Below are 14,667 nucleotides of genomic sequence, written 5' to 3'. Positions count from 1 at the left end.
GAGCGCTCAGACTGATGGTGCGCGTGATACGAATTCTGTCTGGCTAGATAGGCGCTTAATTCACTTGCGGTAGACCAAGTAGTACACACGCTGCACGCAAATAAGGCCACAGCTTGCATCAGAGAAATTCCAGTTCGAATCTTGATTTAAATCGCAAGCCTCACATATCACGCCTATAATATTTTATCGCCGTTATTTCTGTACGAATTTTTTTTCCTTCCAGTTGAATTATTCATTACGTTTCGATCGGCGGTCAGTCCAAGTTCCGCAAGGTGCGCAACTTTTGCTTTTTCTTTTTTATTCGTTGTCTTTTTTTACATTTCATTAGTGGCTAACCGCACGTAATTGTGCTCGTATAATAGCGCCGAGCTTCGACTTCGGAAATTGATTTCCCACCGCTACAGTTTTATATGCTATACCGACGAGTTTTCGTCAAGCTTTTGTACGATGCCACGCGCAGGTTTCGTCCTTGCCAAGTCATCGACAGGGTCGCCGAACTCGCGATGCGGTCGTTGCAGCAAAAAAGGGCATCAAATAAGAGCTGCATGAAATGGACAAATTACAAATCGGGCACGGATCTCTAAACAACTTCTGCTAAGGTTCCGGATATCAACTAAAGTACACTGATACAATTTAAATGAAAATTTGGCAAGCTAAAGTACTATATATCGACTTTCGACTTGGCTCTCGGTTAAGCTCAAAATTTGAACGGCCAATTTTATAACTTAAGACTCGTTCAATTATCTCTTCTTACTTTATAGTCTTGCATGCCGAGGCAATGGATGAGATATATTTTTCTTCATTTTTCATACGAAAGACAACGTTAAATGATCGTAAATTCAAGTGGTATATACCAATCATTAACAACTCCCGATTAATTTAATATATATATATATATATATATAAAATAAAAATAAATGAAAGTAAAGTTGTCGAAAACAACTTTGCACGGCGTTTTGCACGTCGAAAAATATTCGTGGCGCGAGTGAATCTCCAGGAAATAAATTTATCGAAGAGCAGTTCAAAAACTCTCCAAGTCCTTTCTAATCCGTGACAACTTGACTCCAACCAGTATGACAACCATTAATGAATACAATCTGCCTAACGGCCTTGTGCACACGCCATAACGGGATTCTTGGGTAGCATTGCGACCTTCGGATGATCACCATCATCGGTTCCTGGTAAAAAGGATGAAATACTTGGAGAGACTTTATCACTCTTCCAGAGATCATCCTGCTTGGTTATTCATGAGAAAAAAAAGTTTGAGTTTCTTAGCTCAGATATCTCTTTGTCTCACTTCTAATGAATGTTCGAGACCGCTTCTTCACAGTCATTGACAATGAGAATATACATAGATTATTCAATGGAAAAAAATGATTTGCTGCAGGTATTTTTCTACAGTAACGTATAAAATTCATTTTGTTTCATCTTAATTTTTTCGCGTCAGGAGAAGTGTTATTGGCTTCAAAAATTAAACCCTTCACCATATTCGACTCGGTTAAAGCAGTGTCAGTTCAATTGCGTTATATTTTTGGTAACTTTTATCATTCTTTCAGGGTTTCACGCCGCTTATATTGAAGCGATCAAAAAACACATGGTGGACCACGCCCTCCAGTACAACCAATGAATCTATCTGCTGAAACCAGTATCTCGAAACGTGTTAATTATACGGGTAAACAGTAGTCATTAGTAATCATTCGGGTTGGAGATATGAGAATCTCCTTATCTGCCTGTTCCTCCGCGTCTATATTTGAAAATTCTTACATCGAGAAGCGGTTATAAAAACTGGAATCGCTTTAGGCGCCAGTCGCGTACATTTTATAGCCCGAAAGTATCCACAGTCAGAAACGTTTTATACAGTTAAAGAAATGCTTGCTATTTGATAAAAGTTGTACTCGAGTGTGATAGTTTAAGACAAAAAAAAAAATATACGGTAAAATTAACTTCTGAACGGGGTCGAGGACGCGGACACAACTGAATATATGCTCGATGCTAGGAAAACGTTGAGAAGGTAAAAAGCGAAGTCACGAAGAAGACAAAAAGTGGAGAACACTTTGAATCGGGATTGTAAAAATTACTATATACTATCTGCAGGCTTCTCACCAATTGACAGATAATTAATGGTATGCGTGAGACGAGTTGAAGTCACAGATTCTCTTTGCATCAAACGCGAAGAGCCTGCAGATGCCTAGGGAAAATGGAACTGGATTTTCCGGTCAAACTTGTTGGACGACAACTGTAAAGACATGTTTTTTTTTTCTTTTTTTTTTTCTTCATACAAAAACGGCTAAAAAATGCCACGTGTAACGTGTATTATGTCAACTGCGTTGCGAGCATACATCGAATGGTTCAGTTATTCAGGCAATGAAATGCGCCGCCAATCGATGAATCTATCTCTCTACTCTCAAATACAGTCTGGAGTAGATCGATCTACAGTCTTAAAAGTCTGCGGTAGACGTATACAAAGCGGTTGGAATTCCCCAACCGGCTCGGCTCGGCGCCTGCAAGCTTGAATACGCGGACCTATATAAGACCCAAGAAAAGGCCAGACCGCCGTTTCGCGTAGGGTGATTATGAAGAGGAAGGCACTGTAATGCACCGTTTATATTATCCGATCGCGAAAAGTTTGTTGAGGAAATAAGAAAAGCATCCGAGGAAAAAATATACTTGAATAAATGGCGGTTGCCGGTATTGAGCGGAAGTCTGTATAGATAAACATTACAGTTTACAAGTTTCCCAGTATCCTTATCTCGTGATAATGTTGGGAAAATTGTACAGTTTTTACCCGTTTGGATTACATCCAATACCAGCCTTGCAACGCGTCACCTCGCTTATCGTCGCCGAGATATTAATTTTATACCTTGGGATTTCCGCACTGATGTTTCACGTTCGTGTATAAATCGATGAATAAAAAATTGCGATAACAATTAGTCGCGGAAAATACTGACGGTTCTTTATCTTGTCCTAGCTCATTGTTGTTTTTTTTTTTTTTTTTTCCTTTTGCTCGATTAGCACTTGTGTTATATCATTCTGCCTGATCGGTGCAACAGATAAAGAGTCAACAGAAAAAGAATACAATAATGTCGCGCCTTATCTGACGTTAAAAGTAAGAATCGTCATCGTCGCGAGTCGACACGTACGCATTTGTTCCGACTTACGCATTGCGATGATACTTTCGTCGAAAGTTACGACAGCATAATTCGGGGTGGTTTTTCCGGGTTTCACAGAACTGAGTTCGAGGCACGTACCTGTTGAGCATACATCATCACCGTTAGTGCTTCGATCCTTTTTGAAATGAACTTTACGAGATCCATCGCTGTTTGACGAAGCGATACGACCTTTGAATTCGGAGAATCAACGTAATTCTTTTTAAAAAAGAAAATACCCACGATTCAAAGACTTGTAGTTTTTACCTGTATTATTGCTACTATATAATCATAAAGGATTCAGTATTCTTCAAGGATGACAAGGATGCTTATTCAGCTACCTCTGTTTATTTCCAACCTGGCCTCAACCGACGAAACGAGTTGTTCTTATTTCTAACGAGGTTTGATTAGACCCTGAGTCAAAAACTGACTAACGAAGTCTGTTATACCTATGCCCAGGCATTGTTGGCTTGCGAAGACTCATCGTTATGTCGTATTTTCGAGGATGTTAGAGAATATCTTACACTCGTGGGTACTTAACGTATCCAATTGTAAATACACCGCTGTTTATATAGAGTGCCGAGCTTACTTGGCTATTGTATAATGTACTTCCACTTTTATAACGTTGCCTAGTTAACAAACGTATTTTTCAATTACTCAAGGCGATTCTTTAGCCATCATTCTCACGTGCTGTCATACGCAAAGCTTTGTCTGGATCTTTTTCAACCGCGTTTCCGGCTCCTTTACGTTTTCGTCAATCATCACTGCGCAACAAAATGATTTTCTCATGGAGTCAACGTGGCCAGCTTGCTTCGCCGTCCCACGGATCATAAAATTAACCCACCATTGCTGTATGGATTTTCCGCGTGGTTTGCAGCTGATTGTGAGGTTTGATTGAACGCGTCACGAGGAACAGAAGCATTACGCTGCACTATTACACGAGCGTACGTGACAGACTTTCGATTCGATTCAAGATATTGTTTTACGTGAAATTCAATGAGTCAGTACGTGCATCGATCAAGGATGAGAAAATCAGACGTTTCTCCAAAAACGTCGTTGCAACATGCGAATATCTGTGCGCGCACGCATCAGAGTGAAATATAATTAATCGTTAATGAATTACAACTGACAAATTCATACAAGTTCTTGACACCGATGCGTTGAGTTATACAGGATATTCATCTCTGTCCGCGTAATTTACGAGCTGCTAGTATCACACGAGCGAAACTATTTATGAGCGGAGCGTATACTAGTTTCGGGCTCCTGAAAATCTATCTACGTAGTATAACTGAGTCCCAAACGCGTGAAACTATTTTTAAGCTCGTTATTTGGGTTTTCGGATTTCTATCGCCCTGCAGTAACTTCGCAAGAAATTTTTTATCGGGTAGATCAGGCCCTCAATTATTTCCTCAATCCGATCAATGAATGCGAATAAATGGAGCCGTGGTTCGCGAATGACCATCGAACTATCATCGGTTATTCACGTTACGCAAGTCCCGCCGGGCAATACGTAAGTGTGAAGTTTTCACGTGTAAATTGCACGAACAAAACTTTCCCATTTAGCACGTGTCCTTCGCACAAATGTGGGCTGTGTTCAATTAACTTCGGTTGATCAGAGCAATCATTCGCATCGATATTCTCATAGCGCAAAAATCAAAATCGGTTCGCAAGCCGTCGTAGTTATAGCTAAAGCTCTGCGGCTTGCATAATACAGCGGACAAGGAATGAGCATATATTGCCAGGTAGCTGAAAATTTGAAGCAACCGTTTGAGAAGTCCCCCGAGGAGGAATGAAAAGAACGCACTAGCCTCAAATAAAATGACTAATCAAGTGTGTAAAAAGCTCGAGTTGTATACCGGGAGAATAAAAACAAGGTTGACGATGGCTGTTCGCTGTACCCTTGCCAAGAAGATGGCGTATAACTTGCGAAATTTTTCCCCGGTCATTATACAGGTATATCCCGGAATAACGCAAGACTCACAGCCTTCCATCCAATCATCTTACAATCGCGTTTAAGCTCTGAGCCTGTCGTCTTCAATTTAACATGGTTATTTTGAAACTTTGTTTTCGTTCAATTTGTTCTACCAGTATATTTAGCGCACTAGTAACGAACCAGCCGCCTTGTCCAACGGTGTGGAGATAAGCATTTAGGTACGATATAACGTCAACTTATACTGCAGCGGCATGTCCGCACCGGTCGTATCTTTTGCCTTGTACAATAATAACGATATAGATAGGCGGGTACTGTGTTTGCCCAGGTATTATTCTCGCCCGGTATTTCCGAGATTATAGACCCAAGACCTCGGCGTGAATTGTTTATCTGAGAACGAAGAGGGGGGGGAATTTAATTTGGAGAAATCGCGTAGCCCCCCTTCCCCCCCCCCATCACCCCTAAAGATCATGGTACTCATCCTATTTGCAAATTGTTGAGAATAAAGAAGTCCAGTCGGATGACTAGGACTCTAGACGTATCACTACAATTCACTCTCAAAATACATTACAGACACGAAGCACGTACCTTTTACATCGTCGGAAATATTGCTCCATGTTGCAGCGGTTAATCATGCGGAAAATTATAATCTGTATTGGTTATCAGCTTTGTGTCGTACAGCGGTACCCGTTGTAGCAGTTTCAATTCACAGGATACCAAAGTATCGCTGCAGTGATCTCGAATCATTGTCTGGGTATGGAGAATTCTTCATTGTTGTGTTTCGACAGCGAGACAAAGATTAGCTTAGCAAACGGAATAACCCTGCAAGTATATCTGCAGTGTAGAAATGTCTTAAATCATATTTCTCACCTCGGAGAACCGAGATGCTCGGCGTTTTAATTTTCCTGCGAACTGTGAAGAAAACAGTTTTTTAATTATAACGTCGATCATCTTCTGTACCGGTATTTGCAGCAAGCATTTGCGTATCTTGAACGGACTTTGAATGTTGAATAAACTTTGATCACGAGACTTGGTACAAAGCGGTGAGATCTACGTAAGCTTTTCACTCATCGTTTAGCACCCGAATTATCTGCGTTCGTCATTACGTCCCCACTGTTAAGTGCACAGCTATTCGTGCAAAACTCCGGCCATAAACAATGGCTGGGTATTTTTAAAATGGACTATTGAAAAGAGGCAGTGCGAGAGAGAGAGTTTTCCGCTGCACCTTAATTGGGCACTGACACCCATATCGGGTGGCGCAATCGTTAATTCGCTTGAAGTTAACCGCTTGGTGTTTAGAAATTTTTGAATGTTATCCGATGGTGAAAGCTGATTGCGAACAGCTTGCGTTTATAAACGCGATACAAACCGAAGGAATTCTTTCCTCTTTTACGAACGCAGATATTTATCTAGGTATACATGGATTATGAATCTCCACGCGTTCAACACAGTGTAATCAAGTTTTAACGACCTTCGTACACGTATTTAAATCCATTTCAATCGGGGTCGTTTCTACGCACCAATCCGGCTAACACTAACGAGCTCGATGAGGTCTCGGAAGAGAGCGCGAGACGTAAGGTGAGCTTGACGCGTTTCTACCGTGCAGATTTCCCGAAAGAAAAGCCGTGGGAAAATAACATCTGTCTCACGTCCGCGGGTCAATTGCAGTGCAGCGTGTGACGTAACATACGGAGCTAACACACCGGGAGGGACACAGACACAGCAGACAAGCATGTCGCATGTCGATGTGAATGTATGTCCGTGCATCGACGAGCCTTGAAAGTCGAGGATTATACCGACTTGGCACTCAGGAATGGTTTTCCCGTTTCATTTGGCAGCTGCCTAGAGGGGAGAAACGCTCGAGGCGAGTTCCTCGCTCGTGTTTACAACTTCGGTCAGTACGTTTTCAAACGTCAGTTGCGTTGGAACGAATCGAGGAAGCGGAGTCGGTTTGAAAAGCCACTTCGTTATCAGCGTGTTCACGGACTCGCTGAATCGTGCACCAAGCGACTTTCGCAAACCGTAGTTCGGTGCTAATAGAGGAAATTGACAAGCACTAAACCGTGCAAACATACCGAACATCAAAAGTTCCGCAACTGATTGTGTGACTCGCGCAAACGGTCGGACGATAAGGAGATAACGCGTACACTTAGTGCGGACACGTTGCGAAATGGGGAAATTCGAGCTCCGAGTTATTCCGAAAACGGCAAACTACAGTCGCCTTCTGCAATCGTGAAAGTGAACACCGCCTGTCAGAGCTCTGCGACTATTTGCGCGGTAATTATATACAATTAAACTAATTGCCGAAAAGCCAGATCTGGTTAAACAACAGCTGTTACACAGTGAACGGTATCGCAATTGCTGTAAATAAAAAAAAAAAAAAAAAAGAAAGAAACGTCAGAAAACAGTTGGAAAGTGCCGCTTAGCTGACAGTTCGGAATTATAATCGTAATTTACGGTACGTTATACGTACATCAAAGTTGAAGTGCGTCATTGACATATCTCGCGGCCGCAAACGTCGTCGTTAGTCGCGTTAACTTATCGTTATACGCCGAGGTTCAGAAACAGCCAGACGATGCTGCAATCACGGATGACGAACCAATCGAAGAAAAACTTTTCAGATGACCCCGGGGTCCAGATCGATTCGGGGTTCTTGTCGGGCCAGAACATCACCGTCCTGCAATCGGAGCAGGAACAACCTGCCGATCTCAGGCTCCACGCCGATCGGGAACACTCCGAGGTCTCGTCCTGGAAGATCCAGCCCGACGTAGACATGAGAGTCGACAGCGGGATCGTCGAGGCTGGTCTGAGCGATACCCTCAGCCAACTCACCTTGACACACGTGACGATAAACCACCTCAGAGGAAAGGTTCAGGCCGAACCAACCGACGAATTGGCCCCGGTTACCGGTCGCAGATTTTCGCATCATTCTTCGCCAGTTGACGAAGACTCCTACCTTGAACAAGCCCAGCAGCTTTGGAAGCTCTACTACTCGCAGGACGAGGATGGCGACACGTAAGTCTTAATCGATTGGTACTCCAACTCCCGCTGATTCGTCATCGTCAAAAGACCGCATCGATCATTCGAATCCTTGCTTGTCCTCTTTTCTTTTTCTTTTTTTCCTGTTTGACTTTGATCATTTCTTAACGAGCTATTTGCCTGTTACGATATTATATATTTTGGACGTGCTAAGACCGCGTTGTGTACAAAAAGTCTACCACTGCCTACATGCTTAGTGATCGTTATGCGCGTCGTGTGAGTCATGAAAAACATTACTACCTACGGTAATGATCTCATAAGGATCACTTCGAAGCGGATCGTCCGATCACCTTGAGACATTCCTTTTGTTTTTCGAACAGTTGTTTGTTCGATACGTTGGCCTTTCTCGGTGTTGAAAATTTCATTCCCATAATGCTTTTTAACCTGGTAGAGGAAACAGATGCGCATGCTACTTTATGATCCCGGAATTCCTCGAGTGATTTGTAGTTTGTTCTTGAAACGAGGATACCATCGTAATGGATCATTTATAAAACGATCTTCAGCCAGCGTAGCGGATTCCATTCTTCCGCATGGGACCCGAGCGTATAGTGACCGTAATTTTGGACGGAAATATTCAATTCAAAGTTGTTTCTCAGTTTCGAAGGTCATCTCGAAATAGCTGAGGCATGATGTATCCGCGGGCTGGGATCTACTCACGAATTTAGTACGGAGATCGGGTATATTGGTCATTTTTCGAGGCGTGTTTAACGTTCGGGATCGAAGATTGAACATTTTTGAACGACAAAAGGGAAAATTCAAGCTCAATTTGTCCATTGCATTTCCAGGAAAGCATTTCTGATAGCTAAATTGCACAATTGTATAGTGTATTCATTTCCCTTTTCTTATACACGCCAACGTCGCATGCCGGATTAATTAATAGTCAGAAATGTATAATTGCGGTGGCAAATTTTCAACCCACGTCAATAGAAAACCACAGATTAAGTAGCGGTAAACTTTTTTGAACGCTAATATGCAACCAATGTCCTGGTTGAGAAAGTTTTTTGCCTCAACTTTCAATATCTCTTGACAAATGACCGCAGTTCCGAGTAAAACAAACATTTTCACGACTATGAGTATTTGAAAAAATAAAGAAGGAAACGATTAAAAAGGATTCCTGGTCAAACCCATGAGTAATTCGTCAACCCTCGATGTGTTAATAACGAACAAACTGGTCATAACCCAAGTGGCGGCGGTCAAAAATACCATCCACAGATCTCTGTATCAACCGGTGGTTCGATATCTGAATTCCAATACTTGACTCGCTGATTATAGATCCTATAGTTCGGCATTTAAGATTAGCTCTATCATCCTTCGCCGTCATCCCCGAGGCCAGATCAGTGAACTACGGGTGTGGTAAAAATAGCTAACACAGTTATCAAACATCCAGTCAACCACAGCCCGCCTTGCGCCGTGTGTTATCATCGACGATTGATGACGTTAGAAGCAAACGATCCTTCAAATCCATATCAGAAACGTCGTCTCGCTCGGCATCGAACAAAGAGCCTTAAGTAAATGAAAATAATTTTTTCAACAGACAGCTACACATCGCCATCGTCCAGGGTTTCCACGAGGTCGCAATGAGCCTGATAAGAATGTCGCCTCATCCCTCGCTCTTCGACTGCTTGAACAGCAAGCGCCAGGCGCCGTTGCACCTCGCTGTTTACACCCACCAGCCGAGCATAGTGAGGCGACTAATTTTGGCGGGAGCCGATCCGAGCCTCAGAAATTCAGACGGAAACACGGCGCTCCATCTCGCCGCAGCATCCGGGGACTTGGCCTGCGCCAGGGCGCTGACCGAGCCGATATCGTCCTGCGAAAGGATGTACCTGACGCCCGAAAGGCAGGCGCCAGCGATCCCTCAGGACCTCGAGCAGCGGAATTACGAAGGTCAGTAAACCGAAGCTTCGCTATTCTTTTCTCGATTCCGTCAAATCCCGTGAGGGAACAGCTGATAAATTTTTGCAAATCGCAATGTCTTGGCACTTTGATACGCGGGCACTTGGACGACGCGAATCGCGGAACCGCGATGAAGCGGCGTGACCGTCGTGTCTGATTTATTCCGTCAAAACGAAATCGGTAATTGTGTTGATCGCAGATTTGCTCCGGCATCGGCGTCGGTCTCTTTTTCTCGCTTCGCCGACCGATTGTTGCACCTGTAAAAGGCAGGAAGCGTATCCGGTTAGGAATTTAATCGGCCATCCTCTTCTCCGGGATTTGTTGCATCACCGATATCTCTCCCCCTCCCCTCCCCCCGCCCACCCCCCTCGTTTAATTCTGACCTCAAGTCGAAGCAGAAGCAGATGTGTTTGACATTCAGGAATACCTGCCAGGCTATTTGCGCACCGCTGCGTTCTCGACTCGGGAAACCCCACAGTGGCGACAAACTTGAGGGATCCCTGTAACGATTTGCTAATAAAATTGAAAAAAAAAAAAAAAAAAATAAAAACGTTCCGCGGCCTGATAACGGGAACGGAGGATCGATCTCAAGGCAGCTCGGAGTTTCCCGGGAGGATTTTGCAATCCCGCATCGATCGTCGTCCCGTGTTGTGAAAAGCCTATTTCTAATCCCAGGTGAAGACACGACTTTTCCGAAATATCTGTCGACGGTTTAAAATACGAAAGACAACCGTCTCGGTATGATAAAACGGTTGTTTAAAAATGAAATTTTATGTAGGGCAGCTACGCCGCTGTTGGTGGCAAACTCATCGCGAGCCGGTTAAGTTTAGCCCGCAGGCTTTGATCGGGACAAGGATAGTTCAACTCGCGGCATCCCGTTGGAGCTTATACCACGGAGCTGACTCACGGCAGCTTCCTAGTTCTATCTATATCCTGCTCAGGCATGTGACTTGGCCACCTCTCAATTCCTGGCTTTTCGAACACGTTCGAACGGATTTACCTCGGCGTCTCCCGCGTTCTGTTGTTTAAAAATAATGGTACTTTTTCATACGGGTATTAGGCGAAGCGTGATTGGCGATAAATTTTGTTTCTATTCAAGAGGTAGGTGCAAATTGGCGACCCAGATAATCACCGGCCCTATTCTCGTCCGGTCAAGGCGCCGCGGAAGGATTTGCCAACCGAGAAATACCCGCGGTGACTCTAATTCCTGATTCGCCAATTGCAATTTACACATCGCACAGAGGCGTACGGACAATTCGACGCTCGCGTCCTTCACCTGACATTGTTTTTCGCGATCCATCCAACAATAGAAACGCTACACGCTCGCCTCTGCCAACTCGGTGCAAATACGCGAACGGAAGGCCTCGTCCTCGGGGCGGCCCACTTTCGAAAAACGACCAAACACGGCCCTCGCTTTTCGGTTATGCAACGATCGAGATACAAAAGAGAGAATGATTGGCTGTGAAGTAACTCTTGGAGAGAAACCCCGCGCGACTTTGTTCTGTTGTACGAATTCGTTACTGCCTACTTATCATGGATGCCTAATCGTTGTGTGCACCGCTGCACGATACCGACTAGACGGTATTATGATCGCGGTTTTTCCTCAAGCTTCAGAAGCGGAGCTACGTAATTTGTGTTTGTCATGTGCATGGAATGGGCGATGTCAACTTACCGCTGTCTCATAGACGAGAATTGTTAACGCCCGTGTAGATAGAAGAAAAACAATATCGCGCAACGATTCGAGGAGTAAGAATTTAATTGCACATGCACGCGTGTAAGCGTTACTAGTGACGCGGTTTTGCTGATATTCCGTACGTGTCCGCGTGACGCAGCGGCATTTTTTCTCTTCTAATCAACTTCTTTGCATACGTGTCGCACGTTTCGAACCGACGCATTTTTAGGGACTATGACCCTGCAGTTCGTGTTGTAAAAGAAGATGATTCAACAAACCCGTGCGATTGTTTCGAAATAGTTGAGTGACGTGAGCACTTCGGTTTGCGGTTGAAAAGAAATACGCGAATGCGATGAGTTTTTCTCGTGGTATCGTTGTACGTATGGTGTATACACACATGGAGTTTATCCCGCGGAGAAACGATCCAACTAAAACAACCAAAAAGTCCGGAATCCAAAGGTCACAGAAATTAAAAAAAAAAAAAAAACAGGTGGGGGAAAAAGATGTCACTCGTGAGTCAGTCAGGAAAGGCTTTTCTCGACCGAATAAAAATCACCATCACTTCTCGGAAGTGCACCGATCTTCACAATTGCTATAACTGTCGTTCAGTTTTCATTTGGTTTACTTATCATTCTTATTTCTTGGAAAAGCAAAGTAGGTACACCGATGATGATATAAACGCTGAACCGCATGTCCACACCGTTTCTGGACTCTACGTGTGTGCAATGATCATAGGGATTAACCGTTTGTAACGTTTTTTAAACATTGGCTTTTGTTTGTAATAATAAAGCAGAATCCCGCGGCGCCATCCGTCTCCGAGAAATCTTATCTCGGATACCATAAACCGAGAACAGTTTCATTCGCGTTAAATCTTACTTATATATACGTTACACGTGTAACGTTTCAGCAATCGTGAAATTTCACCATTACGATGGTGAAATTTAGAAATCCATATAATTCCAACTTCGAACCACACTCGATCCTGAATCGAGAGAAGTTTATACGTACAGCGTATACGAAGTTTATACGAAGTTTAGCACAGCGTTGAACGTTCCTCTTTTTCTTATTTACAGGAGAAACCTGCCTCCACGCTGCAGTCGTCGCAGGAAATACGGAAGTCGTACGATTGCTGATCAGCGTCGGTGCGGATCTCGAGGCTAAGGAGAGGCTGGGAGGAAGGACAGCTCTTCACCTGGCCATCGAATGCCGGAGAAAAGGTGTCACCAGCTTACTGTTGCAAGAGTGCAATCCCCAGCTGGACGCCCTGACCTACGGAGGTGTTACCGCGTACGAAATCGCAGCCGCATGGGACACGCAGTTGGCGAAGGAACTCGGAAGGAGACTCGGTGCGACGAGTTCGCGCACCGCGGATTTCAAGAACAACGACAAGCTTGCAAAAATTCCCCAACTCTGGCAGAGTGTCGGATTACGTGCCTAGGCGAGACGTGAAATTTCAATTCGCGTTTCATCCATTTTCCGTCGAACATACCCAAACCGACGAAGCCGATGATCAAGAGTAAATAACGAACGGCCGATTCAATGGAACAACCGAAGTTTATCCGACCAAGCGAATCGCGTCCTGTGCTAAAGGATAAAGAAAACGGGAGCTGGATGTCACAATTTGCTGCATGTACGACGCACCAGCGTGACTTGTAACCTTCAGGTTCGAGATGACGGATGAAGAAACGTTTTCCGGTATAACCACGGAGTATTGATTCTTGGGGTGAGATAAAGAAAAAAAAAAAGAAAAAAAAATAGGGAAACGATGGATGATCCGAGGAACGTGCAGCGATGCCCGATTCTCACCGATATTGTATATTGGACGTGTTGATGTATATATTATAGATAGGTATATGAGCTGTATGAACATGTACACTGGTTACAATTAGTCAAAAATTTTCATGTGTATATGTGTATATATATATATATATATATATATATATATATATATATACTTAAAAAATTTATATTTATATTTACATGTTACATATACGTGTATATTTGAACATAGGTATATGTTGTATTATGTACGTATGGATGTACATGACGGAGACTGTGAATGGGACGACTTCTCACGTCGACTTATGTATTAATAATTTTCTTAATTATACCAGAATCGCAAATTAGACTGTAACAGTGGTGAAGAAAATAGCCCAACGAAGAAGAAAAAAAAAAAATACCCCGCGTGTGTAAATATCGTCATTCCTTGTTAAAACTGCATGTGTAAACGTGCCGTCGTTGCGCATCGCGAGTAAGTGACAAGATAATGTCAATGTCATTCTCGTGATAAAATTAGCGTTTATACATTTTAATATAAAAAATAAACCAACGATTATAAACCAAGAGACAAGCTGACGTTGTCACTTTTCTTTCCTTCTGTACGTTGAAGAGATAATTTATAACGCATAAATTTATTAGACACGCTGTCGTTTGAGCATAGAGATGCGGTGAAACAGCTTCATGAATCAAATCCTTAAAACGTGCGTTGAAACGATGGACGATGCGCGTTATTCATCGCCTGGCCGGAAGAGAAAATCATCTACTTTCCAACGGTGAAACGGTCTCTAGCAAAGTATCGTCACGCATGCAATAACTTGTTGAGGCTGTAGATTTAGGTTTTCTAAGCGAATTCCAACGTGCCCGATTGTCGAGGTCGAACCATACGATGACTCGATGCCAGTCAGAATAAATCAGAAATGATTCGCGTTGTTGCTATTCGGAATCAACCGTGAGGTTGTGGTCTGAAAATGCTGTTCTTCATCAAACCGCGGACGTGATTCTATAAACTTAACTGTGTATCCTTCTTTTATATGCACATTCGCTTTGAATACATTTTCCTCTTTTGCTCTCTTCTCAAAGAGAGCCCGCAGAAAGTTTGGTGAATCACTTAGAAAACATATATACTGACAACCTTCGTGCCGTTCTCAGGAAGAATTGGGTGTTCCCGATGTAACCGAACTTACGCGTTATTCCTAGTAGATAAA

General features: G+C 43.3%; 1 protein-coding gene across 1 annotated transcript; it reads left to right on the top strand.

Moving 5' to 3' along the window:
- Positions 1–5,275: 5,275 nt before the first annotated feature.
- On the top strand, positions 5,276–14,028 carry LOC124178466 (NF-kappa-B inhibitor cactus-like). The gene is made up of 4 exons (XM_046561823.1): positions 5,276–5,297; positions 7,698–8,091; positions 9,650–10,002; positions 12,757–14,028. The coding sequence occupies exons 2-4, from the start codon at positions 7,850–7,852 to the stop codon at positions 13,119–13,121; spliced, it is 960 nt and encodes a 319-aa protein (XP_046417779.1). The 5' UTR covers positions 5,276–5,297; positions 7,698–7,849; the 3' UTR covers positions 13,122–14,028.
- The last annotated feature ends 639 nt before the right edge of the window (positions 14,029–14,667 follow it).

This window comes from Neodiprion fabricii, chromosome 3 (genome assembly GCF_021155785.1).
Source record: "Neodiprion fabricii isolate iyNeoFabr1 chromosome 3, iyNeoFabr1.1, whole genome shotgun sequence".
Lineage (NCBI taxonomy): Eukaryota > Metazoa > Arthropoda > Insecta > Hymenoptera > Diprionidae > Neodiprion > Neodiprion fabricii.
This window is presented reverse-complemented; position numbering and strand designations above follow the sequence as displayed.

Excerpts from the sequence above, each read along its gene's own strand:
- LOC124178466 (XM_046561823.1), top strand. The coding sequence starts at position 7,850 with ATGAGAGTCGACAGCGGGATCGTCGAGGCTGGTCTGAGCGATACCCTC. Across the intron at positions 8,092-9,649 it reads CAGGACGAGGATGGCGACAC|ACAGCTACACATCGCCATCG; the intron begins GTAAGTCTTAAT and ends TTTTTTCAACAG. Across the intron at positions 10,003-12,756 it reads CGAGCAGCGGAATTACGAAG|GAGAAACCTGCCTCCACGCT; the intron begins GTCAGTAAACCG and ends TCTTATTTACAG.